The 26,917-nt window shown below is 32.6% G+C and overlaps 5 protein-coding genes across 9 annotated transcripts; 3 read left to right on the top strand and 2 right to left on the bottom strand.

The window, feature by feature from the left end:
• The first annotated feature begins 1,926 nt into the window (after positions 1-1,926).
• Positions 1,927-4,293, top strand: LOC107927711 (probable glutathione S-transferase). The gene is made up of 2 exons (XM_016858817.2): positions 1,927-2,254; positions 3,794-4,293. Exons 1-2 carry the CDS (start codon positions 1,946-1,948, stop codon positions 4,154-4,156), a joined length of 672 nt encoding a protein of 223 aa, XP_016714306.1. The 5' UTR covers positions 1,927-1,945; the 3' UTR covers positions 4,157-4,293.
• A 2,242-nt stretch (positions 4,294-6,535) lies between these two features.
• On the top strand, positions 6,536-20,286 carry LOC121214442 (probable glutathione S-transferase). Its single transcript, XM_041088097.1, has 3 exons — positions 6,536-7,148; positions 8,095-8,123; positions 20,175-20,286. Exons 1-3 carry the CDS (start codon positions 6,837-6,839, stop codon positions 20,269-20,271), a joined length of 438 nt encoding a protein of 145 aa, XP_040944031.1. The 5' UTR covers positions 6,536-6,836; the 3' UTR covers positions 20,272-20,286.
• On the bottom strand, positions 7,881-12,149 carry LOC107927621 (uncharacterized). 2 transcript variants are annotated; one of them, XM_041088092.1, is made up of 3 exons: positions 11,823-12,149; positions 8,956-9,064; positions 7,881-8,362 (listed from the first exon to the last, which is right to left on the bottom strand). In XM_041088092.1, exons 1-3 carry the CDS (start codon positions 12,007-12,009, stop codon positions 8,083-8,085), a joined length of 576 nt encoding a protein of 191 aa, XP_040944026.1. In that variant the 5' UTR covers positions 12,010-12,149; the 3' UTR covers positions 7,881-8,082. The 2 variants fall into 2 exon arrangements, with proteins under 2 accessions (XP_040944026.1, XP_040944025.1); XM_041088091.1 differs by lacking the exons at positions 7,881-8,362; positions 8,956-9,064 and adding an exon at positions 9,690-10,751 and having other exon boundaries at positions 10,785-12,136.
• On the top strand, positions 16,743-17,429 carry LOC107927623 (protein MAIN-LIKE 2-like). 2 transcript variants are annotated; one of them, XR_005910053.1, is made up of 2 exons: positions 16,743-16,852; positions 17,035-17,429. XR_005910053.1 is itself a non-coding variant. In XM_016858737.2 (2 exons), the coding sequence occupies exons 1-2, from the start codon at positions 16,790-16,792 to the stop codon at positions 17,397-17,399; spliced, it is 513 nt and encodes a 170-aa protein (XP_016714226.1). In that variant the 5' UTR covers positions 16,745-16,789; the 3' UTR covers positions 17,400-17,429. The 2 variants fall into 2 exon arrangements, 1 of the variants encoding a protein (XP_016714226.1); XM_016858737.2 differs by having other exon boundaries at positions 16,745-16,852; positions 16,950-17,429.
• On the bottom strand, positions 18,388-26,785 carry LOC107927744 (uncharacterized). 3 transcript variants are annotated; one of them, XR_005910051.1, is made up of 4 exons: positions 26,059-26,785; positions 25,435-25,538; positions 25,064-25,206; positions 18,388-18,570 (listed from the first exon to the last, which is right to left on the bottom strand). XR_005910051.1 is itself a non-coding variant. In XM_016858845.2 (4 exons), the coding sequence occupies exon 4, from the start codon at positions 23,370-23,372 to the stop codon at positions 21,291-21,293; it is 2,082 nt and encodes a 693-aa protein (XP_016714334.1). In that variant the 5' UTR covers positions 23,373-23,531; positions 25,064-25,206; positions 25,435-25,538; positions 26,059-26,785; the 3' UTR covers positions 20,662-21,290. The 3 variants fall into 3 exon arrangements, 1 of the variants encoding a protein (XP_016714334.1); XM_016858845.2 differs by lacking the exon at positions 18,388-18,570 and adding an exon at positions 20,662-23,531; XR_005910052.1 differs by lacking the exon at positions 18,388-18,570 and adding an exon at positions 24,028-24,917.
• Positions 26,786-26,917: the final 132 nt, after the last annotated feature.

Raw genomic sequence — 26,917 nt, 5'->3', positions numbered from 1 at the left:
AACTTTTAGATTAATTTTGAGTAAAGGAAAAAGGGAAAGTGGGGGGATTTGAGAAAGAAAATAAGGCTGATGGGTAAATATTTATTAAAACAACGTAATTTTGCCTTTTAACTTTAGAGGAAGTAAATATTTATCAAAACAATGTAATTTTGCATTTTTTATTTAGATTTTCATATAACTCAAATTGTATAATTCATATTCGAGTTCATATTCTAATTAAACTAAAAAATTTGATTTTTTATTCGAGTTGGTCCAAATAGCTCGATTAATTTGAACTATTTAATTTAAATTTTAAATTTTTATCAAATATTTTTTGAAATTGAATCGAATTTTATTCACCCAGTTACCAAAAAAAGAATACAACCAACCATTCAAGAAAGAAATGAATTAAACTCACACCACAACCGAACACCAGCCATTTTGGACATCCATTTCGTCAAATGTCAGACATAATAAGTTCTGGAAACAGCAGCCATTTTAGACAATCATTTCTTCATATGTCAGATAAAAACAACAGTCATTTTGGGCAACCATTTCTTCAAATTTCCAACACGTACGTTTTATTTGCTACATACCGAAAATCAACAGCAGCTAATTCACAGTTTACTCATAAAATTCAGACAATTGAAGTCACCAACTAGGCTACCTGGCAATTAAGGAAACGAGTACGTGTGTAAATTTCAAGGAAACTTACCCAAATCTTCCCCAAGTTGCTGTCACAAGCACAAGCTTGCTCCTTGCCTTTACCACTTTGACCGTCTCCCACATGAAGAAACAACTATTTAACATGCAAATTTCAAAAGCTTAAAAAGAAAATTCTCAAGGTCTCAAAATTGTTTGGTGTGATTTAATAATGAATTTTACGAATTTGATTTACGGAAATGAAGTGTCGATATTTCAGTTTCCGACACTACAAAAAACCGGATTATTACAGAATTCAATGAGTAAGAAACATGAAAAAAGAAGTAATCTTATTTTATTTTATTTTTGTTTATTATATATGTTAGCATACATACACATAAACTATATAATAAAATAGAATTTTCGAATAATTTAAGTAGTAGTTAGTTCTAAAACAATTCTAAAATATTTTTCACTTTTTACATATCGACACATTAGCATGGTTTGATTTTATAGTCAAATGCTCCCTCGACATGATGACACGTTTGCTAAAACATCAAAGATAAATTATCTTTTTTTGGTGATCATAAGAGGAGAGCAAAGTCCTAACAGCAACGCGATTAGCGTGACTTGAACCTAGATCACATCTGAGACGGTGAACATCCTGATCATCAAATCAACACACGGGTAAAATAAATATATATGATACCATAATTATAAAAAAAACATATATTTTCAATTATATAAGGGGTTCAAAATTATATATGGGGTGTTTACTTGTGTTTAAATAGGATTGGATTGTTCGGTTGAACTGGAAACAAGTCGAAATATAGATTCGAAAAAAACATCGAATCAATTGAACTGGTTAAAAAATCAATTAAATTGACGGTTGAACTGGATTTCTTAAATATTATTTTTATGAATTTATTATTATATCTTTATCGAACTTATCAAATCGACGAACTAATGACCTAATCAATTCAACCAACCACTAATTTATTTCTAAAAACATTTATTCAAATTAAAAAAACAATTAATAAAGATTCATCATGCATCACATTACCTCGACTTAGTCAATTCAACCAACCACTAATTTATTTTATCATGCATGACATTACCTTACCTTATATTGCAACATGCATGACATTACCTTAGCGACAAATTCTAACTTTTAGGTAAAAAAATATAAATATTGAGGGTGAAATTTAGAATTATGTCATGAAAAGAACACACACCATCGTTACCTTAGACAAATCTTTGACCAGTAATCCTATTATAAATTTGCACTCGGCACTCTCAGAATCTCTGAACTAATCTCCCAACCATGGCGGTCGTGAAATTGTTCGGAGCTTTTTTTAGTCCGTACGCTTTCAGAGTAATTTGGGCTCTGAAACTCAAAGGCATACCTTACGAATATATTGACGAAGATCTCCGCAACAAGAGTCCTTTGCTTCTTCAATATAATCCAATTCATAAGAAAGTCCCGGTGCTCATTCATGACGGAAAACCGATCTGTGAATCCACCGTCATCCTTCAATATATCGATGAAATTTGGCCGCAGACTCCCTTGCTGCCGGCTGATCCCTATGACAGAGCTGTTGCTCTGTTTTGGATCAAATTTGCAGATGATAAGGTGTTCTTTTCATTTTTGGATTAAATACAAAATTAACCCTCCAACTATATCGTATTTATCACTTAGGTGTCTAAGAGTTAATTTTTTTTCTCTTCTTTGCAAAATGATTTTTAAATGGTTAATTTTGTCTTATTTTGCCAAAAATACAGTAGCATGTTTTATTGCCATCGTGCACTTTTTAGGTAAAATGTAACAAAATTAATAGTTTAAGTATATTTTTACCAAAAATTTTAGGTACTTAAAAATGAGAAAATTGATATAGTTTAGACACTAATTTTGCAATTAAACCTTTTATTTATTTATTTGATGCATATGACGATTTTCCCGTTTATTGATTTTTTATATTTATATTTATAGCCAAAATTATTTATTAAGTGTTGTATTGGGAGAAACTATTTTATGGACCCTTCCCACCACATCATCCATTGTCTATTTCCCATTATTTAATAATATTTCACTAATTTTTTTCATGTTATTGACATATAAAATTGATAATTTTTTTTACTCTAAACCCGAATTCAATTGTTAACAAAGTTAATTTTTTTATTAAATTTTTTGGTGTGATATTTTGAAATAAAAAAATAGTTATTCATTTGGTAGTCATATAACCAAAAAAAATGAGTTATGAACTTTAATTTAACCCAAAAAATCATGTTTACGATTATATTTACATTTTTAAATGGGTTAAATCATTATTTGAGGCCTGAACTTGGCAACAATTCTCATATTGGGTCACATGTTAAGGCTTGAATTAGGTAATTGTTCCTACATTGAGGCTTGAACTTTTTTTGTCCAAGTTAGTCCCTAAATGTGGTAATTGTTCTCATGCTAGTGCTTGGACTAGGCAATTGTTCCGATGTTGGGGCTTATTAGGGTTTTCAAGAAAATATAGGGACTAAGGTGTTCTTTGATAAACTAAAAGATAAAGTGCAGAAAAAATAAGGGTTGAAAAATTAAGTATTGAAAATTTACGTACCGAATTTAAGTTATAAAATTTGTTTGATACATTACTTAAAATTAATTACGGAATATAATTATATTGTTTGATAAATATAGATCTTGAATTATAAAAAAATATATTTTACATTTTATTCTTATTTTTAAACATTTTACCTTATTCTACACCATAATTAAAATTTTAAACATAAGGTTTTTATAGGATAACGTAATATTAAAATAAATAAATTAAAATTGAGTTAATTAAAAATATTCTTTATTAAGTGATAAGTAGCTTTTATCAGGCCATACCGTGAGAATAATTGTCAAGTTTAAGGACTAATTTGAACAAAAAAAAAGTTCATGCCCTAATGTGGGAGTACTTGCTAAGTTCAAACCCCGTGAAGTGATTTAACCCTTTTTAAATTTAAAAGTAATGGGATTAAATTTCTTAAAACAAAAATAGGAGGACTAAATTTTAAACATACAAAGAATAAAAGGATTTGTAGCATATTTTAACTTAGTTGAAATCTTTGAAAATCTTTTATTGTACATAACTTTTGATGCCTCATACTAGAAATCCCATATCTCTGTTTAAAACAGGGTTATTTAATGTTAAAGCTTTATCAAGCCAATGGCGAAGAACAACAGGCAGCAGTGAAAGAGTGGTTGGAAATGTTGGAAGTCATGGAAGAACATGCGCTGATCGGAGTGAAAAAGTTATTCGGCGGAGACGAGATAAACATGGTGGACATTGCATTTTCCTTTGTTGCTATCTGGCTTGGGGTTCTCGAAGACATACTAGGGCTTGAAATCTGTGAGCCACACAAGTTCCCTCGAGTGAGCTCGTGGATCCAAAATTTCAAATCAATCCCTGTAATCAAAGACAACTTTCCTGATACCGATAAGATGTCTACTTTCTTGAAGCATGGTAGAGAGATGATGTTGACATCAAAATCGAATTAGGGTTTGGACACTTATGTTCTTTATCGAAGGTTTTCAAAGTTCGAACTGATCAAGTCACTGCTTTGTTAGTCCAATAATTTCGATCAGTTTGTTTAAATAAATTATCAAAATCAAAATAAAAAAATTCAATAGGTCCATACTAGTTTGCCACCCCTCTCTCCTATATCGGCCTTTTCATTTATTAAGTCAATTATATGTGTTATCTTGTCTTTAAACTAACTAATATGGTTTTTTAGCTCAATAAATATCTTTCATATGCCCAAAATATTATTTATTCTTTTAATTTACTTGTAATGACCTGTTAACTAAAGTTCAGGGACTAATTTGTAAAAGTTCAACCGTTATTGAAATTTTAATTTAGAAAAATGATTGAGGACTTAATTAATAACTAATTTGAGGACCTTGGAATTAATTGACTATTATTAAAATATGATAGTGGAATGGTATGATTACATGCACTTATCTTAATTAACTTGACCACTAGTGGTGATTAATTAAACTAATTAAGGGCTTAATCATAGTATAAATACTAAGAGAGTGATGAGAAAGATGAAGTTATCATCTTCCTCATTTTGTTTGGCAGTCCAAAGCTGAAAAGAAGAAGGAAAAACATCTTTGTTTTCTTTTCCATTTTAATCCAAAATTAATCACCGGAATTAAGTTCTTTCCTTAAGATTTTTATAAAGTTTGAACCACGGGAGATTGATTTAGCTCACACATGTATTATTTTCTTCAATTGTTATATGTTTAGAAAGTTGCCATTAAAGTTTAATTGATGATTTTAAGCTTGAATTTGAAGAGATCGTTACTTAGTAAGTTTAGATTATGTTAAGGATTAAGTTGAAAATTAAGTTCAGCTTAAAAGATAATTTTGTGAAATTAGGGGTAAAATTGAATAAAGTGAAAGCTATTATAAACTTATGATATGAAATTGGATTTTCTTTTTATGTTAACTATCGAAAAATAAGAACATTTTAGATATAAGGACTAAAATTAATAAAATACAAATATATTTAATTATATATTTTTCATGAGTTTGAGTGAAACTAATACCATTTTTATAATTGAATTATCAAACGTAGTTAAAGACGACATCGAGCCGTCTCAAGAGAAAGAAAAGGCGAAAGTCGTAGACGAGTAGCTAATACAATTTGTACTTTCATGATTTGAATTCAATATATATATATACTATTAAAAATTAGCTTGCTTGAGTTAAGTATTCTACTTGTCTCATGATTTGGTTTGTATATAATGATATGAAATGTTATGAATTTAATTGAGACGAGCATGGCATAAATGAGTATTATATGAAACTATGGTAAGTGATCATGAATATAAATATGTATTTGGAATATTGTTACCTTAGTAATTGTCTCGGGTATAGTTAGCATGCCATAAGATTAGTGTACAAGATTATACTGATGAGGCATGGAATGCATGCTATACTTCGGATGTTCCGATGATGTAATAACCCTTACCTGACTCGTTAACATATACGGACAAGGAATGTCACATTAAAATTTTCAATTTCAATCCCTAACCCTTGCTTACTTTTCTAATGTTATCCAGGCTCCATATGATATTAAATCTCTTTATAAAATTGTATATTATTAAAATTTTAATTAGAGAAACCAAAATCCTTTTTCCAGGGTATTTTCAAAGTGAATTTACGATTTTAAGAACAAAGATATTAGTACCTCATTCATAGTATCAAAACCAATTCAAGATTACTAATGTATTGAAACTTCGAAACACATGTACCAAAACCTCATACCTATTGCAATATAATCTTTAATTATATATTTAATTTAATTAATTTCAAAATTTAATCCTTTCTCAAAATGTACTAATACTATCTACACTTTGCCTTTCCTATTTTTCTTTTGGTAAAATAAACAGCTTTACACGACACTATTAAGATAACGCATTAGCCCACGTAACACTAATATAGTCTGTTTGTACTAAATATTGCACAGAATAAGGTTGGTCTTCAAATACTTGGACCTCAATGAGTCTTGTCGCCGTAACCTTAAAGCCATATTCTTTTTAAGATATACTTCATAATATAATTCTCTTCACTTTAATGTATCTAATCTTTACTAATTCAAGTTTTAATTTTTTTTACTCAATTATTTTAGTTTAATACACTTAATTTAGTAAAATTTTCAAACATTACATTTAAACACTTATGTAACTAATCTGCTCATTTCCACTCCTATATTTTTCCAAATTTACTAAACAACCCTTAAAATTATAATTACACAGTTTTTACGATTTAGTCCCAAACTCCCAAATTTACACTATTTTACAATTTAGTCCCTGGAAGTCTTTTTTTTCAATTCAGCCTTAAATCCCAGTTTGTCTAGTTTTGCAAAACAGTCTCTCTTCTTTTCTTTTCTTTTTTTCAAAATTTCTAGATTTTATAATTTAATTCCTACTATTAAAATCTTATCAAATTTTCCACAAATAAGTCCATGATTTTTGAACCATTAAACTTTCATATTCTATTTTTAGAATTGTAAATTCTCAACCCACATAAATTAGTTCTAAAACTCGTGTTTTGGAATCTTTACAATTTAATCCCTATAATTTCAAACTTTACTTCACAAATCCCCCACCTAAAACAATTATATAATGGCCCCTAGTTTACTTCACAAAACAGAGACCAAAACACTACACCATGGATGAAGTGAAGCTCTTTGGGTTTTGGGCAAGTCCTTTTAGTAGAAGGGTCATTTGGGCATTAAAGCTAAAAGGTGTGGAATATGAATACATTGAAGAAAATCTGCCTTATAATAAGAGTGATCTGTTGTTGCAGTACAACCCAGTTCATAAAAAGATCCCAGTGCTGGTTCATGGAGGAAAGCCAATTGCAGAGTCATTGGTTATTTTGGAATATATAGATGAAGTGTGGCCACATAATCCTTTGTTGCCAAAAGATGCTTACGAGAGATCCGTAGCTAGATTTTGGGCCAAATTCATTGAGGAAAAGGTATGTGTTTGCTTGATTTTGTTCAATATTTGTCATATGCCTCCTCATTTTTTTTAATCTACTTTTTCTTCCCAAATTTTTTCTCTTGTCAATTCTGATTCGAGTCTGGAAGTTCAATTCAATTAATTTGTCTGATTTAATCATCATTAGTCAATATTTTGAACTCATGTATTTTTACTTATAACCTCTCCTTATCTTTAAACTCAAACCCACGTCTTTCTAGTTATTGCAATAGTAACTGTGTCAATTGAGCTAAGACTTGCTCAATTGATAATTCCAATTTAGTTTTTAAAACTTTGGGTTGTTTTGGGACAGAGTCATTTCAAGTTTAAATCAGTTTTGAGTTTGTGATATTTGAGTTATTTTCGGTTTGGATATTTCTAATTTACTAGTTGGTTTTTTCTTTTTCTTTTTTTCTGCTTGAATCATCTTGAGTTCAAGTCAATTCGAGGTACTTGATCAAGTCATTTTGGATTAAGATTATTCTAAATCATTTTGGATATAAGTCATTTTTTGTTCGGATTCAATATAATTGGGTTGATTTTTTGAGTTTGGGTTAGAATCAACGGATTAAGATCCACTCCATTACTCTTTTTTTTTCCATTAATAATATCTAATACAATTATCATCACCATTTAAATGTGTAGGACCATCTATTAAATGTGAATATTAATTAGTGAATGATCATTGGATATTAATAAATAAAGTAATGGAGTGAAGTCAAATCCAGGATTGACTGATCAAAACTTGCCCAATCCAAACTTAAAAACAAGCTACACCATCAAAAAATCCAACCCAAAATGACCAAAACATATAATTCAAAATGTAAAAAATTTTAAAATTCGAATTAATCCATTTCAAAACCAATTTCACCCCTCCAATCTGGGGATCTAGTCTCAAACCACTTGTAGACCAGTAATATTTGATCCTAACCTTAAGTTTGCAGACTCAACCAATGTGGGAATTCTTTCGTAAATTCGGCGAAGAACAGCAGAAGGCAATCGAGAACAACTATGAAATTCTGAGGACGATTGAGGAACATGGTCTTGGAGACAAAAAGTTCTTTGGTGGCGACCAAATTGGCATAGCTGATCTTGTTTTTGGAATGATTATTCATATGTTGGCGCCTATGGAAGAGGTGGTGGGATATAAGTTTATTAAAGACGATAGCTTCCCACGCCTGCATGCTTGGGTCAAGCATTTCAGCGAACACCCTGTGATCAAAGACAATGTCCCTGATTACACTAAAGTTGTTGATTTCTTGAAGATAATAAGAGAATTTTATAGGAATTCGCAACAGAATAGCTAGAAAAAAGAAAGAAGGTACTTTTGATCGTTTAAGAACTAAAAATTGGGAAATAATGCAAAAGGATTGAGTGTTCTTTTTCTTGTAGCATATTTTTTTTATGCATTGCATATTTGTAACAATAATTTCTTTTTGCCAATAATTAATGTTTTGTTTGGTGTATAAAATTGAACCCAAAATGGCCAAAACAAGTAATCTAAAATGATAAAAAAAAATTTAAAACTCGAATTAATCCATTTTATAACCAAAAAATTTTAAAACTCGAATTAATCCATTTTAAAACCAATTTCACCCTTCGAATCTAGGGATCTAGTCTCAAACCACTGGCAGACCAGTAATGTTTGATCCTAACCTTATTAATATACGTGGGAATTCTTTCGTAAATTCGGCGAAGAACAGAAGAAGGCAATCAAAAACAACTATGAAATTCTGAGGACGATTGAGGAACATGGTCTTGGAGACAAAAAGTTCTTTGGCGGCGACCAAATTGGCATAGCTGACCTTGTTTTTGGAATGGCACCCATGGAAGAGGTGTTGGGGGCAGTAAAGTTCATTAAAGCCGATAGCTTCCCAAGACTGCATGCCTGGGTCAGGCATTTCAGCGAACACCCTGTGATCAAAGACAATGTCCCCGTTTACACTAGAGTTGTGGATTTCTTGGAAAAAAGAAGAGAACTTTATAGGAAATCTCAACATAATCACTAAAAAATTAAGTACTCTTGATATTGAGAAATAATGCCAAAGGATTGGGATTTTCTTTTCGTACATTTCTATGTTTTCTCCATGCATTGCAAGTTTGTAACAATTTCTTTTTGCCAATAATTAATGTTTAGTGTGGACGGCTAAGATAAAATTTTAAAATTTTGAGACCGAAGTTAAAAGTTTTATTCTAAAAGAGCTTAAATTATATGATTAATTTTCACGAAGGGTTAAAATTACAATTTTTCCATTTATTCGAATGATTAAAAAACTTAAAATGATTAATACTTAACCTCAAGGCTCAATTTGGTACTTAAATTTTTTTGTTCAATTAGGTATTTGAACTTGTCATTTTGGCTCAAATTAGTACCGAACTTGACTTCATAGTTCAAATTGGTTCAAATACGTTATCTAACTCAAGTACTAAGACTAAAAAGTCAATATGAACCAAGACGTCAAGTTCAGGTACCAATGTGAACCTTAGAGCCAAGTTCAGGTACCAAAATGTATATTTACCCTAAAAGAATTCTCATGACTAGCCTCAAATCATGTTTGATTTAAACAAGGTTGAAGTTCTTAGACAACAATAACATAATAAAAAGCAATTAAGAAAAACAAACGGACATGAGCCATTGTTGGCAAATCTGGTACATGCATGCAGATGGACAGAACAGACATGTGAAGTTGCGACTTCTCTGTCTGGTAAACTTGAGTGGAGTATCATTGAAATGGTTCACCGGAGTCCTAGAAGGTCAAACCCCAACAACAATCCCAGTGTACGGTAAAGTTGCATCCAGTTTCTTTACATTCTAGGGCCTGTCCGTTGCAAAGCTCACGACATTCCACACATGGAGGGCAATTCCAGATGTTTTTCACAACAGTGAGTGGATGTCGATGAGGTGTACCTTTAATTTTGTTCCCAAGCTTCATATATGGGAGATCCCCAAGAGCACAATTGAGATGAAGAGAGTTATCACAATCAGCACAATAGTAAAACCAACTATTCGGCTGCCTTTCTTTCTCGCAGAGATCGCAGTAAAGTTGAGAAGCCTCAGATTCATCAGAATAAGTCAGAGTAAGAGGATGTTTGTCATACTTGTACGAAGCAGTGAGTGGTAGTGTTGAACAACCTACATCTAAAGTGTAATCACAACGCTTCATGCATCTGTATGCAACACTCCATGGTTCCATTGTTCCGGAACAAGCACTGCAATCTCTTTTCCGGTTATGCTCAAGGAAGAGTGAATGGTCATGACTTGGATGGTTCAAGGTGTTCAACATTAACATACATCGAATGTCAAAGTTGAGGCTGCAACCTCTTCTGTAGCACCGATAGCTAAATCCCTGGTACCAATGACTGCAGGCATTACAAATTGAATATTCAACGAGCGTGCGTGAGTTTGTGAGTGTAAGTGCGTGCTTGTGAAATGGATGTCCCATTTCTTTAGATAATTCAGCGCAATTTTTATGGAGAAAGAACTTGCATTGCTCACAACTATAGAAAGGATTTGATATAGGCCTCATGCACCCATCACACTGGCTATCATCTTTGATCTCACCACTAAAAGTGAGTCTTAAATTATGATGATGGTAGGAATGTTTGAGTCTTAAATTATGATGATGGTAGGAATGTTTGATCTTACTTGCTACCATTATCTCTTCAATACTTATTTGTTCAAAAACATCAGTGATCAAATTCGAAGGTCCATGCTTCTCATCATATCCTTCCTTGATAATTGTTCCATCCCAAATTGATTTATTGGTTGCACAATGTGCATGAGCAATATAATCACAACCAGAAGCAGAACAACAATACCTACCATAACTTGTATCAACTTCCGTTTGACAAATTTTGCACATACAATCTTCAACTTGATTTTGTTGAAAAGAATATGAAAAACAAATCACGTGACAATGTTGTGTTATCCTGATGTTGCGTGGCAATGAAATGCAATTCTTGTGGACAACAAGATTGCATGTAGCGCAAAGATAGGGAGAGTGATCTCCGACAATGCCACAAAAATCACAAATAAATGACATTTTTTTGGATATAAGCATCCACGGGTGTTCATGGCTTGCATTGGTGATTGTTGGTGGTGAAACAATATCATCAACTGAAAGCTCAAAGTTGCAAAGCGAGCAGGAATAAACAAACCCGTTCCATTGGATTTTGCACAAATAGCAATTACATTTCTCGGGATGTGCAGGTCGTTGGGGCAAAAGAGTAAGGGGATGCTTACGGTCACAGGAGTGATTAATTTCTAGGGGTTGTTCTTCAACGCATTTCTTATGAAGAGTAAAGAATGTAGGATAAGAACAATCAAAACAATGGTAAATCGGACCAGATAATGGTGTCTGACATCCGGAGCAATCGCGCTCAACTTCCTCGTTATGGTTTTGAATGAAGTGTAAAGGATGGTGGTGCAAAGAATTGGGAAAATTTGTAGCAATGGATGATTCAAGCAAAGCACAATTGATGTGCAGATCAAATAAACAAGAACCACAATGATAAACAAATCCCCAGAATATTCCGCCACACAAACCACACACGTATTCACCCAGATAAGGTGATTGTGGGAAAAATGTAAGAGGGTGTTGTGGGTGAAAGGGATGTTGAATCCGAGGGACTAACTCTAACTCAGCACATCCCTTATGAAGGTAAAACTTACATTGATTGCAGCCGTAGCTCCCGCCCTCTAAAGGATTCTCACACCCAAAGCAACGAGCTGCTTCTGGGTCTACTTCTTTGCTTGCAACAGTCTGATATTTGAAGAAGACCAAAGGATGTGGATGACTGAAATGCTGAAGTTCCATGGTCTCCTCCTCTGTCCTACTCTCACATTCACTCACATCCATTACAAGAAAACACTTGATTTTGCTTCACTTTATTCCAGCCTTTGTGGTATACTTCATTAGTTCTTGCTCTTGTTCTTCATAAAGAGAAGAATCGTTTTCGTCGTTGACTTTGTGGCATACATGTTTTTTTTTTTAATTTGGTACTTAAATTTAATATTTTTTTTAAGATGATATTTGAACTTTTTTTTAGGTCTAATTTGGTACTTAAATTTGACTCTTTTTTCTGATTTGATACTTAATCTTTTTTATTTTTGTTTGATTTGGTACTTATCAAACATTTTACAAATTACTCCAATATACTAACAATATTTTTTTTATGAGGTAGCAAAAATAATCAAAGTATGACCGACATGTGATAGATGATATGATTTTTGTGTGTTTTATATGTTCAATTACTTTTAATTTTATTTATTTAATTAATTATTTTATTAATTGAAAATAATAAATTTCTTTTAATTTGGGGTTTTAAAAATATTTTTTATTTAATATTAATTTGTTAAGCATAACATGATACTTTCTTCTTTTTTAACATGAATTTCCTCTAATACCGATAATATTTTTTTAGCATAAAAAAACAGAAGTTAACACTATTAGTGTTTTTTTCGTAAATTGCATAACATTTAATAAATTTAGATACCAAATCTAACCTAAAAAGAGTTTATATACCAAATTAAGAAAAAAATGCCAAATTCAAGTACCGAATTGAACTCAAAAAAAAAATTAAACACGAAATTAAAAAAATGTCAAACTCAAATACTAAATATAAAATTAAGCATTCATAAATTCACAGCCCTAACCACTAACCCAAACGTACATAAGAGTGTGATATTCATAAATACAAAAACCTACCTCCTCTAGCTCTGAGTAAATGCCAAACCAATGAAATGACTCTTTTGATGTCTTCACAAATTTCTTCATCGATAGTTCGCAGTAGTCGCTGCCAAACCAAGTCCTAAGCACTCATCATGCTGGTTTTATCTCATATTAACACCACCAATTTGTGTCCTTTTGGAAACCTCAAAACCCTAATTAGAAGCTACTGAAAACTAAGAGATAAAAATATATAGTCAGTGTTAATCAATATATATGTATATTTAGTTTTAAAGAAGAAGCATATCTACTTAATTGATTGGATGTTGCGAATTAATTAAATATTAATTAAAATATATTTACTGAAATGTTAATATAAAGATTGTTTTTTAAAGAGAATGAATTGCATGAAACTGTGATTCTACGTCATCCTTATCCCTCTCTAACAAGAGAATGACAAATCAGATATTTTTCTCTTAATTTTTAACTTTTTCCTCATGAAAAAAATATAAATCCAATTAAAAATGCTAAAAATCAGGAGAAAAAATCAGATTTGCTATTCTCCTATGGGAAGGGATAGGGATAGCATGAAATCAGAGTTATATGCAATTTTCCCTTTTTTAAATAGCTACCTAACCACTTTTTTGAGTATCTAAATTATATTTTTCCTATATTTGTACCTTGTTAATCCTCTTTAGTTAATCGTCAGTCAATTTTGATTAATGATAATGTGGCTCAATCACAAATAAATGTGTGGCAAAATAAAAGTTAAAAAAGTTATTTTTTATTAATAATTTAATATTAATATTAATGTCATTTAAACATAGTATTTTTAGAAAAAAATTATTGCGTCCACCCCCTCCCCACTCCAACCCTCTCCTCCAAACACAACTGGCATCTCAATTTCCTCTCATCTTCAAACGGAGACTTTGCCGTCTTCCATCTACCTGGACAACGTGAAGCCAAGAATTAAGACGTCCGAATTCCATTCTTCTCAGCGCTTTCCCCTATTTCTAGATTTTATTGTAACAGACATAAACAATGGGTACACTAAAGATATTTAATTTGGTTGTTTGCACTTCAGAGTTTCAGAGTACAAACACAAATTAACCTTGAATTGAAAGAACGCCATAAATAAAATTAAGAGTTCACTAAACCAAACTAACAAACACAAAACCTTTACCAGCAAAAATCAACATTGAAATGTTCCCTTTCTTGTTTAGATATAAGCTTATGATCCTACTATAATGAGGCAAATGCAATACATGAAGAAGACAACACCAGTTTCAAGTCCAAAACTTTTTTTTTTTTTGAGGGTCATGTCCCCAAACATGTGGTGAATGGATTTAAAGGCAATTGTGAGTCAAAGAATCAATATTGAGTCAAAAAATTAATTTTAATTTTTCTTTTTTTTTGGAATTATCTTATACAAATAATGAGATAGTTTGCTTATATAATTTTTTTGCCATGTGTCGATTGATGATTGAGCCACATCATTATTGAATGAAGTTTACTAATGGCTGACTAACGGAGAACTAAGAGGGCACCAATGTAGGAAGAAAATTACTTTTAAGTATTCATTATGACAAAAAAAAATTAGCTACCTATTTAAGAAAATGAGTACAAATTTAGGAGGCAATTTTTATACTAAGCCTAGATTGAATTTAGGAAGAAAAAAATTTCTTTTTTTGTGTGAGAATCAAATATAAATATACGAAAAAAATAAAAAAAAAATTTTGGGTGCTGGCTTGTCAATGGCCGGCACCTAGTACAAATTTAAAAAAATTTCTTTTTTTTTCGTTTCAGAATCAGATATAAATATACAAAAAAATAAAAAAAAATTGGGTGTTGGCCTGGCAATGGCCGGCACCAGTACAATTTTAAAAAAAATTCATTTTTTGTGTCAAAATCAGATCTAAATATACGAAAAAAATAAAAAAATTTGGGTGCTGGCCTGTCAATTGCCGGCACCTAGTACAATTTTTATAAAAAAATTCTTTTTTTTTCCGTGTCAGAATCATATATAAATATACGAAAAAAATATTTTTTTTGGATGCTGGCCTGTCAATGGCCGACACCCAGTACAAATTTTTTTTAAAAATTTTTCTTTTTTTTCGTGTCAGAATCAAATATAAATATACGAAAAAATAAAAAAAATTGAGTGCCGGCCATTGAGTACAAATTTTAAAAAAAAATTCTTTTTTTTGTGTCAGAATCAGATATAAATATACGAAAAAAAATTTTGGGTGCTGGCCTGTCAATGGTCGGCACCCAGTACAAGTTAAAAAAATTTTCTTTTTTTTTTCGTGTCAGAATTAGATATCAGTATACAAAAAAATAAAAGAAAATTTTGGGTGTTGGCCATGTACAATTTTTTTTTTAAAAATTCTTTTTTTCGTGTCAGAATCAGATATAAATATACGAAAAAAATAAAAAATTTTGGGTGCTGGCTTGTCAATGGCCGGCACCCAGTACAATTTTTAAAAAAAAATTCATGTCAGAATTAGATATAAATATACAAAAAAAATTTTGGGTACTGGGCTGTCAATGGCCGACGCCTAGTACAATCATATATGTAGGCCATTTCATCTTCCATTTGTCTAGTTTGAAAAGTTTTTTTTTCCTCTGTTTAAAAGAAAGCAATTTTTTTTGAAAATGAGTTCTCAAATATTTTTTGTTTATGTTCATTTCGATGGTGAAATGATAAATACAAATGAAGAAGGATGTGTATTCCAAAGCCGAAAAAAAATAGGAATGAGATTCAACAAACAGATTTCGCTGTCGGATTTCAAACGAAAAATCAGTACAAAGATAGCAAGCCGTTGCGGAAAGCAAATGTCGAGACTGTTTTATAGATTTTCGATTTCAACTGATCCGCTAAAGTTCTCAAAAATGGAGCTTGAAGATGATGATGATTTAGGTACAATGATAGCAATTTATTGCCCCCTGGTATAGAAAATCCCAGTCCAGTTGAGTTGTTCGCGGAGATAACTGAATTGGATCCCATTCAAAAGGTAATTCCAGCAAGTCAGCGCTTCGGAATTGATTTTGATCTTAACGTCCCTTGGGAAGATCAGTCAGGCTTTGTATTGTCAGCGCCAACTCCCGAAAATCCAAACACTGGTGGTTGTTAGTATAACACCCCATACTCGAGTCATTGTCTATAGATCCATCCAGAGGTGTTGGCCACCATAGAAGATTGTGATGAAGGGTCCGATAATGATGATCAGTCCCACCGTGATCCCAACGATGATTTTAGTGACCCCGATTTGGATGATATCCCTGAAGACATAGACGGGAAAAAATTTGAAATAAATGAGATTGAATGAAAAAAAAAGGTGTTAGATGTAGGAAAAAAATTTGCAATAACTGAGATGAATGAAAAAAATAGGTGTTAGATGTAGGAAAAAAAATTGAAATAAATGAGATTGAATGACAAAAAAAAAGGTGTTAGATGTAGGAAAAAAATTTGAAATAAATGAGATTGAATGAAAAAAAAAAGGTGTTAGATGTAGGAAAAAATTTTGAAATAAATGAGATTAATTGAAAAAAAAAGGTGTTATATGTAGGGAAAAAAATTAAAATTAATGAGACTGAATGAAAAAAAAAGTGTCAGATGAATGGGATAGAAATAAATGAAATTTGATAAAAAGAGTGGCAGATGGATGGGATAAAAATTGGATAGAAACAAATGAAATTTGAAAAGTTAATCAAAGATGGATAGGATAGAAATAAATGAAATTTGGAAAGTTAGTCAAAACAATTATAGCAATTTACGGCATGCCTTAAATTTCAAGCATTGAAATAAATTAAATTGAATGAAAAAAAATTGTCAAAAGTATTATTTTTTTCCACTTTTGCCCTCATTTCAAAATGGTCCCCCACTATAAATACGCCATTCCCCCCACCACTCTCAACCACAGCAACTCTTCCCAAAATTTATCAATCGCCGACGACTGCCGATCACTACATGGATCTCAATCCAAATATTGTTTTAAATGACAACGACCACATTGCAAGCATTATGCACAAGGTAATCGAGAAATAAAATGTCTTCTTTAATTTTAAATATTCTTTTAAATTATTTTTAAAACGATAAACATAACATTATATATTTACTATAAATGCAGGATTTGTACAGAATTGTTAGACCCCGGTTGTATGATCCCGGTTATTTTCCTGACCAAAGAGTTATACCGTATTTGAATGTCGCAGGTTTTGGGGTTGCCGCGTACATTCAAACATCTGAGCTACGGGCCGATTTAATATCGGCATTAGTTAAAAGATGGCGCCCGGAGACACATACATTCCACCTCCCATGTGGGGAGGTAAGCATTACGCTGCAAGACGTAGCAGTCCAACTAGGGCTGTCTATTAATGGAGAAGCAGTGACCGGGCTTGGAAAAGTACGCGATCCGTGGGGCACTTGCGAGCGGTTACTTGGAAGGGTGCCCCCGAGCAACGTGGATGAACGTTTAACATATATTAAATTTAGTTGGTTGAAAGAAAACTTCGAGCATCTTCCGAGCATAAAAAAAAAGAACACTATTAGTGTTTTTCGTAAATTGTATAACATTTAATAAATTTAGGTACCAAATCGAACCTAAAAAGAGTTTATGTACCAAATTAAGAAAAAAAATACCAAATTCAAGTATCAAATTAAACTCAAAAAAATTAAACACGAAATTAAAAAAAATGTCAAACTCAATACTAAATATTATATTAAGCATTCATAAATTCACAGCCCTAACCACTAACAGAAACGTACATAAGAGTGTGATATTCATAAATACAAAACCTACCTCCTCTAGCTCAGGCCTCAGATTACATGCCAAACCAATGAAATGACTCTTTTGATGTCTTCACAAATTTCTTCATCGATAGTTCCCAGTAGTCGCTGCCAAACCAAGTCCTAAGCATTCATCATGCTGGATAACCTGCATAAAACCATTCATGTTGGTCTTATCTCATATTTACACCACCAATTTGTGTCCTTTTGGAAACCTCAAAACCCTAATTAGAAGCTACTGAAAACTAACAGATAAAAATATATAATCAGTGTTAATCAATATATATGCATATTTAGTTTTAAAGAAGAAGCATATCTACTTAATTGATTGGATGCTGCGAATTAGTTAAATATTAGTTAAAGTATATATAGATTGAAATGTTAATTTTTTTTTAAAGAGAATGGATTGTATGAAACTGTAATTCCACGTCATCCTTATCACTCTCTAATAGGAGAATGACAAATCAGATTTTTTCTCCTAATGTTCAACTTTTTCCTCATGAAAAAAATATAAATCTAATTAAAAATGCTAAAAATCAAGAGAAAAAAAAATCAGATTTGTCATTCTCCTATGGGAAGAGATAGGAATGACATGAAATCAGTGTTACATACAATCTTTTCCCTTTTTTAAATAGCTACCTAATCACTTTTTTGAGTATCTAAATTATATTTTTCCTATATTTGTACCTTGATAATTCTCCTTAGTTAATCGCCGGTCAATTTTGATTAATGATAATGTGGCTCAATCACCAATAAATGTATGGCAAATAAAAAAAATTAAAAAAGTTATTTTTTATTAATAATTTAGTATTAATATTAATGTCATTTAAACATAGTATTTTAAAAAAAAATTATTGCGTATGTCCACCCCCTCCCCACTCCAACCCTCTCCTGCTCCAAACACAACTGGCATCTCAATTTCCTTTGATCTTCAAATGGAGACTTCGCTATCTTCCATCTACCTGGACAACATGAAACCAAGAATAAAGACGTCCGAATTCCATTCTTCTCAACACTTTCCCCTATTTCTAGATTTTACTGTAACAGACATAAACAATGGGTACACTAAAAATATTTAATTTGGTTGTTTGCACTTCAGAGTTTCAGAGTACAAACACAGATTTAACCTTGAATTGAAAGAACGCCAGAAATAAAATTAAGAGTTCACTAAACCAAACAAACAAACCCAAAACCTTTACCTGCTAAAATCAACATTGAAATGTTCCCTTTCTTGTTTAGATATAAGCTTATGATCCTACTATAACGAGGCAAATGCAATAAATGAAAAAGACAACACCAATATTAAGTTTAAAATTTATTTTTTCGAGGGTCATGTCCCCAAAACATGTGGTGAATGGATTTAAAGGCAATTGTGAGTCAAAAAATTAATTTTAATTTTTCTAATTTTTTTTAATTTTTGGAATTATCTTATACAAATAATGAGATAGTTTGCTTACATGATTTTTTTTTTGCCATGTGTCGATTGATGATTGAGCCACATCATTATTGAATAAAGTTGACTAATGGCTGACTAATGGAGAACTAAGAGGGCACCAATGTAGACAAAAAAAATTTAGATACCTATTTAAGAAAATGAGTAGAAATTTAGGAGGCAATTTTTATACTAAGCCTAGATTGAATTGGATAGTGTGAAGACATTTAAGTTTAGGGTAGATGCGCTCCATGGGATAAAATTGTGCTAGGCTTGTGTTCGTCTTAATGGTTTTTTTTTTTTTTTTTTGCCTTTGAAATAAATTTTGGTATAATTATTTTCAAATTCCTCTACTTTGATTAATTTTTTCAAACTAATAGTGCCACATGGCAGCATACAATTGGTTGCATTCAAAGTGATGCTAGATTTTAAATCCATTAGAAGGATGTATGACAATAATAAATGGAATTAAAGTTTAGGTACTTTAAAAGTGAAGATACATTAGATATTTTGATAAAATATAGGAGTCCAATATGTCATTATCATTCTTTTTCTTTTTTCTCTACTTGTAAGTGCAACAGGTTATGTCTAGAATCTTAAGATAACGTGAAGGTTGGTTTAAGAGATAGAAGTTTCATTTAGAGTTTATTTAGGTTTTCTTTTAAAAAGATAAGACAATATTTTCTATTAATAGAAAACATTATACTCTCATTTATAAGTTAAGGAGAGGCTATGGGTAATAAGTTCTACTCTATTACTTCTTCTTCTATTAATAATATCCAATATAAATATCATCACCATTCAAATGATCATCTATTAAATGTGAATATTAATTAGTGAGTGATTATTAGACATGCATTGGTTGTTAATAGATTAAAAAGTAATGGTGTGAAGCCAAACCCAAGATTGACTGATCAAAACTTGCCCAATTCAAACTTAAAAACGAGCTAGACCATAAAAAAAATCGAATCCAAAATTATCTAAACAAGTAATCCAAAATGATAAAAAATTTCAAAATTCGAATTAATCCATTTTAAAACCAATTTCACCCCTCCAATCTGGGGATTTAGTCTCAAACCACTTGTAGACCAGTAATGTTTAATCCTAACCTTAAGTTTGGGAATTCTTTCGTAAATTCGGTGAAGAACAGCAAAAGGCAATCGAGAACAACTTTGAAATTCTAAGGACGATTAAGGAACATGGTCTTGAAGACAAAAAGAGCAAAATATAATAAGAATTTATAATAAGATTGAATAATTAATTTTTACTGACGTGGATTGTTATGAATATCAAATCAACATTAATCATTCATATCATCAAAATTAACAGCTCAATAATTTTTTCACTTAGCTCCGGATCATTTGATAAAAATTAAAAGTTAAAAAATTATGAACAGTAAAATCTGATGTAAGAATCAAATTTGCAAGCTTAATTCCCAATTTTAGAAAAAGATCTAAAATAAAGAAAAAAAAATTGTTTTCAAGAATTTAGCCATAATAACATTAATTAGAATATGGAGTGTGCAAATAAAATTACTTAAAGTTGACTTAATTAACCTAAATTGTAAAGCTAAAACATATATACAGTTTTATTTTGTATCCACTGCGCAAATATAATAAGATATACCAAATCCGCTTATATTTTGGTCTTAACAATAACACACAATTTTGTATGCAGTTAGGAATGGAAGAATGATTTTGTATTTAAATTTCCAAACTCAACATTATTTTCCTATTTCATACTTCTCATAATAAAAATATTTTATTATCACCACCTAAAAACCATTTCTTCCTTCCCATCACTAATTTTAGATAAGAAGCAAATAGAAAAGTGAAAGATAAAGATGTGTGGTTACATACCATGTTTCATCTAACACAACCTTCTACTGCTCAAACAACCACCATAAACATCACATAATGCAGATTACAACAACTAAGGCCATCACCCATTTTTACCAAATCTGCTACACCCTCCCACACAACACCACACACCTGTGATGTTGCGGCTTCTCTGTTTCTTAAAAATGAGTGGAATAACATTCAAATGCTTCAGGGAGACTCCAAAGGCAATCCCAGTGAACAATAAAATTGCATTCAGATTCTTTACATTCTAGGGCCTGCCCATTGCAAAGCTTATCACATCCCTTACATGGAGAGCAATTCTTTTTCACAACAGTGAATGGATGTTTATGCCTAGGATCTCTGTTTCTTAAACTTGAGTGGAATATCATTCAAGTGCTTCAAGGACACTCTAACGGCAATCCCAGTGGACGGTAAAGTTGCATTCAGATTCTTTACATTCTAGGGCCTGCCCATTGCAAACCTCACCACATACCATACATGGAGGGCAATTCCAGATGTTTTTCACAACAGTGAATAGATGTTCATGGCTATATTCTTTCAATTTGTTCCCACGCTTCAGATATGGGAGATCCCCAATAGCACAATTGAGATGAAGAGAGTTATCACAATCAGCACAGTAATAAAACCAATCATTTGGCTCTCTTTCTTTCTCGCAGAGATCACAGTAAAATTGAGAAGGCTCAGAATCATCAGAATAAGTCAAAGTAAGAGGATGCCTGTCATACTTGTACCAAGCAGTGAGTGGTAGTGTTGCACAACCTACATCTAAACTGAAATCACAGCGCTTCATGCATCTATATGCAACATCCCACGAGTATAGTCTTTCGAAACAAGCACTGCATCTCGTTCCTTCATTGTTGTGGACAAGAAAGAGTGAATGCTCATGACTTGGGTGCTTCAAGGTGTCCGACAATAACATACATTGAATGTCAATTTCGAAGCTGCAATCTCCTTCATAGCATCTGTACCTAAATCCTTGATACTGACGACGGCAAGCATTGCACCATGAATAACCATACTCATTGTGTGAGTTTGAGAGAGTAAGCAAATGCTTGTGAAATGGGTGTGGCATTTCCTTAGGCAATTCAGCACAATCTTTGTGGAGAAAGAACTTGCATTGCTCACAACTATAAAAAGGAGTTGATATAGGTCTCGTGCACCCATCGCACTGACTATCATCATCTTTGGTCTTCCCACTAAAAGTGAGTCTTAAATTATGATCATGATAGGAATGCTTGATCTCACTTGCTACCATTAGCTCTCCAATACGGATTTGTTCAACAACATCAGTAATCAAATTCCAAGATTCATCCACCACTTCCTCAGACCCCTCATCATAGCCTTCCAGCATAATTGTTCCACCCCAAATTGCTTTATCAGTTGCACAACGTACATGAGCAATATAACGGCAACGAGAAGCAGGACAACTGTAATGGCCATAGCTTATATCAACTTCCTCGTAACAAATTTTGCACATCCAATCCTCAACTTGATTCTGTCGAAAAGAGTACAAAAGAGTAATCGTGTGACGATGTCGTGTCATCATGATGTGGCGTGGCAATGAAATGCAATTCTTGTGGACAAGGAGGTGACATGTAGCACAGAAATAGGGGGTGTGATCCCCGTCAGTGCCACAAAAATCACAAACAAACGACATTTTTCTAGACACAAGCATCCACGGGTGTTCATGACTTGCAACTGTGATTGTTGGTGGTGAAAAAAGAAAATCATCAAGTGAAAGATCAAAGTTGCATAGAGAGCAGGAATAAACAAACCCCTTCCATTGGATTCTGCACAAAGAGCAACTACATTTCTGGGGATGAGTAGGTGGTTGTGGCAAGAGAGTAAGAGGATGCTTACGGTCACAGGGGTGATTAATCTCAAGGGGTAGTTCAGCACATTCCTTATGAAGGTTAAAAATAGGATATGTGCAATCTGAGCAGTGGTAAATTGGACCAGATATTGGTTTCTGACATCCGGAGCAATGAGGCTCGACTTCGTTGTTATGATTTTGAATGAAGAACAAAGGATGGGGGTGCAAAGAATTAGGAAAATTTGCAGCAATGGATGATTGAAGCAAAGCACAATTGATGTGCAGATCGAAACTACAATCATTACAATTATAAACAAATCCCCCAAATTTCTTACCACACAAATCGCAAATTCCTTCCCCAGGATAAGGTGATTTTGGCAGAAGAGTGAGAGGATGTTTGGGGTGGAAGGGATGCTGAATCTTGGGGGCTAACTCTACCTCAGCACATCCCTTATGAAGATAAAACTCGCATTGATTGCAGCCATAGCTCCAGCCCTCTACAGGTTTCTCACACCCAAGGCAAAAAGCTGCTTCTGGGTCTACTTCTTCGCGTGCAACAATCTGATATTTGAACGAGACCAAAGGATGTGGATGACTGAAATGTTGAAGTTCCATGGCCTCCCCCTCTGTCCTACTCTCACACTCACTCACATCCATTACCAGAAAACCCTTGAGTTTGCTTCACTTTACTCCACCCTTTGTGGTATACTTTCTTAGGTCTTGCCTTTGTCCTTAAAGAGAAGAATCATTTTCGTCGTTGACTTTTGAGACTATTTGTCAATATTTCTTTTCCCATAATACCCCAGCATTTCCATTCTAAGGATAAGAATATGGAACATTCAATTTTCCCATAAATTTGTTAGAGTTTGAAAAAGATAATAATTTTTTTTTATAATTGAGTTTTGTTTAAATTAATTAAGAATTTGAAATACATTTACTTTAATCAATCTTTATTAAAATGCGTCTTTAATAATATATTTTAAGTTCAAAATTTTACTATATATTTGCTTCAATTTGCTGTATAGTTTATATTTCTTATAATTAATTTTAATTTTATATTTTTAGTGCATATTTAATATATTCATGCATATCAACATTTAGAGCATCAACAATTACATGACAATATTTATAAGGAATTTACCTTGAATTAATTTTTTAAATATAATCAACATGTGAAATATTATTATCGTGACAAATAATGATTTAAAAGCTATGCCACATTGTTGTAACCTATATATATATGATTTTTAAAAAATGTGAAAAGAATTGAGAGCAAAGCATCAACAAAAAGAAATTAGGCAACAAAGTCAAATTCCCTAATGGTTGAGCATGTACATGACAAGATTTTCCTAGAAAGAATATTAGAAAGAATGTAACTGATTAGTAGAGAACTCCTGAACTAAAGAATGTGACGGAACACAAGTCGTCTCTAAAAACTATCATCGAAACGAAATCCAAGCAGAATCGGGATGTGAACTCGAAAGGCTGATGGGGCTGAGGTTCATCATCGACGGCCATAACTGATGAGGAACACTGTTGAATGCTGCTGATCCAGCTTTCCTTTCTTGAGGGATTTTAACAAGCTTATTATGGAATCATGTTCAGTGTCCTCTTGATTGATGTTGGATAAGGGTTGGTAGGTTAAGGATGATTTCGATTGTCTTCTCTTCAACTAGGAGGTTTTTTCAACTCGAGTAAGATATGATTTTGACTGGTGGTGTTTAGGGGTGATAAGAACATGTTTTAACCTAAGGATGAGTAAAGAGGGTGTGTAGGCAACTTTTCAAGAGTGTTTAATTATGAAGGTTTTGATGTTGCTCCGTGTTTTGGTATATGATATTTGGGGTTGTAATTAAAGACTCACGGAGGCAATAGGTTTGCTGTAACTGCATTGCTGCCAATTTGTTGGATGCTTCTTTTATGGTGTTTATTTAGTTTCTAAGGGATGCTCACAAATTGATAACATGAGATGATGTCTTGAAGTTGATCTCTTTTTCGATTTGTGTCATGAGCTGTGGTGTACGTAAGTGTCATGTGGCTATCTTTTTGAAGTGTTTTGATGCTTCCCTATGGATGTTGTGGTTTTTGTATCAGTTTTAATTTTATTGCAAGGAATGTTTTTCTTCTGTATGCGGAAGGTTTGGTTCAGTGTTGTCTTGGTAGGTTGTAAGACTCAGACGGTAAGAAGACAATTCGAGGAGTCTGCAATGTTGACCAGGCACAACTGTTTGATATTCATAAATTCATAGCCCAACCACTGACCCAAAGCTACAATACAGTTACAAAAAGAGAGAGGAAAAGGTGCAACAAACATCAATCACAAACAGCCGAGTAAAAACAGAACCTACCTGCTCTGGCTCTGAGAAAAGGATAACCAAGTCCTAGAACTGCCAAACCAATGAAATGACTATTTTCATGTCTTCATAAACTTCTTCATCAGTAGTTCCTAAAGCTCCAAACCAAGTCCTAAGTATTCAGCATGTTGGATAACCTACATAAAAGCGTTCAATGTTATATTTCATATTTACTCCAGGTTAATGCTATTTTCTCCACCAATTTGTGTCCCTTCTGAAACCTCAAAACCCTAATTTAAAAAAACCGAAAGAACAATAAAAACATAGAGCATGACTAACTATCCACAGAAGCAAGTAAGAAAACCAAATTCTAAATTCCGCGAAAGAAACCAACTACTGTAAAACTTGAGAGCATCAGGAATAACCATTCTCTTAGTCTTATCATATGGTGCAGGAATCCCCTCATAAGCCTCCAATTTCAAACCAGCGAAAGCTGCCACTCCATGCTTAGTCTTTGCGAGGAATCATCCTGCAATCAAAGCAAATATCAATTACCATAAGGAAAGTCAAAATGAAGCCCAGTTACATACTTCACTTCATATATGCTGAAGCCAAACGCATTGCCTTTGCAGCATAAGATTCATAGACCTTGTCAGCTATTAGTTTTCTCTCAATCCAACAATAATAACCTCAAGCACACTCATTCTACTCTCTTTCACTTCGTTCCTACATTTTACCAATAACCAACTATAACAAACGCACGGATCTCTAATAAGAAAAATCAATAGCAAACTCTCATTATTAATTTTGATATCAAACATAACTAAACACACAAATCCCATTGGTTCTTTTGCAATATATATTCCAATATCCAAATCATAGAACTTCAAATAAATAGAAAAAATCTCTCAAAAAGTTTATAATAAAGGCTTCCTAAATTACCAAGCATCAAAAACCCAGAAATTTCCATCCTTTTCATTCACAGACCAAATAAAGAACTATGAAAACACACTAAAAGGGAAAAAAAACTCTGGAAAAGAAAAACACACCTACGAATGGTACGCCAGAGGATGTTAAAGGAGCAGGAAACTGGATGAGACCATGAGAAGGCTTAGTGTTCATACGCTTCCTAAGAAACCTCATGAGATTCATCTTCCGGCTAACCAATCCACCCCACATGCATATCTCTTCACATCTCACCACCACTACTTTTTGGCCTTTCAACAACTCCTTGGCCAATATGGAAGCCAACCTTCCCAGCATGTGATGCCTTGCATCCACCGCTACCCTTTTGGAGCACATGCCTCACCCTGAAACCATCTCTTCTTCTTCCTCTTTGCTTGGTAGCTTAGCTTAGGCCTCTTTTTAACGGAATTGGCATGGCTGACCTCGTTTTAGGAATAGTTATTCATATGTTGGCGCCTATGGAAGAGGCGGCGGGATTTAAGTTTATCAGAGCTGATAGCTTCCCACGCCTGCATGCTTGTGTCAAGCATTTCAGCGAACACCCTGCGATCAAAGACAATGTCCCTGATTCACACTAGAGTTGTAGATTCCTCGCAAATAAAAAGAGAATTTTATAGGAAGTCTCAACATAATCACTGTAAAAAAAAAAGTATTCTTGATCGTTTATGAACTAAAAATTGAGAAATAATGCAAAAAGGATTGTGATTGTCGGTGACAGAAAATTAAGGTTTAGTTTCAACATAATCACTACAATTATTATTTTCTGTCAATAATTAATGTTTGCTCCTATCTGGTAGATAAAAATGACAGCATTCAATGGTTATTGGAAAAGTAAGGGAAATATACATTTTGGTACTTGAACTTAGCTTCAGAGTTAAAACTGATACCTAAAGTTTTTTTTTTCTAATTAGGTACTTGAACATGACTTCAAAGTTCCATTTG

The sequence above is a fragment of the Gossypium hirsutum genome, chromosome D02 (assembly GCF_007990345.1).
Source record: "Gossypium hirsutum isolate 1008001.06 chromosome D02, Gossypium_hirsutum_v2.1, whole genome shotgun sequence".
Classification (NCBI taxonomy): domain Eukaryota; kingdom Viridiplantae; phylum Streptophyta; class Magnoliopsida; order Malvales; family Malvaceae; genus Gossypium; species Gossypium hirsutum.
This window is presented reverse-complemented; position numbering and strand designations above follow the sequence as displayed.

Coding starts and splice junctions, on each gene's coding strand:
- LOC107927711 (XM_016858817.2), top strand. CDS start 1,946: ATGGCGGTCGTGAAATTGTTCGGAGCTTTTTTTAGTCCGTACGCTTTC. Junction 2,255..3,793: donor TCAAATTTGCAGATGATAAG/GTGTTCTTTTCA, acceptor TGTTTAAAACAG/GGTTATTTAATGTTAAAGCT.
- LOC121214442 (XM_041088097.1), top strand. CDS start 6,837: ATGGATGAAGTGAAGCTCTTTGGGTTTTGGGCAAGTCCTTTTAGTAGA. Junction 7,149..8,094: donor CCAAATTCATTGAGGAAAAG/GTATGTGTTTGC, acceptor TTAAGTTTGCAG/ACTCAACCAATGTGGGAATT. Junction 8,124..20,174: donor ATGTGGGAATTCTTTCGTAA/ATTCGGCGAAGA, acceptor ATTCTTTCGTAA/ATTCGGTGAAGAACAGCAAA.
- LOC107927621 (XM_041088091.1), bottom strand. CDS start 12,009: ATGGATGTGAGTGAATGTGAGAGTAGGACAGAGGAGGAGACCATGGAA. Junction 10,752..10,784: donor GGTAGCAAGTAAGATCAAAC/ATTCCTACCATC, acceptor TAAGACTCAAAC/ATTCCTACCATCATCATAAT.
- LOC107927623 (XM_016858737.2), top strand. CDS start 16,790: ATGGATCTCAATCCAAATATTGTTTTAAATGACAACGACCACATTGCA. Junction 16,853..16,949: donor TTGCAAGCATTATGCACAAG/GTAATCGAGAAA, acceptor CTATAAATGCAG/GATTTGTACAGAATTGTTAG.
- LOC107927744 (XM_016858845.2), bottom strand. CDS start 23,372: ATGGATGTGAGTGAGTGTGAGAGTAGGACAGAGGGGGAGGCCATGGAA.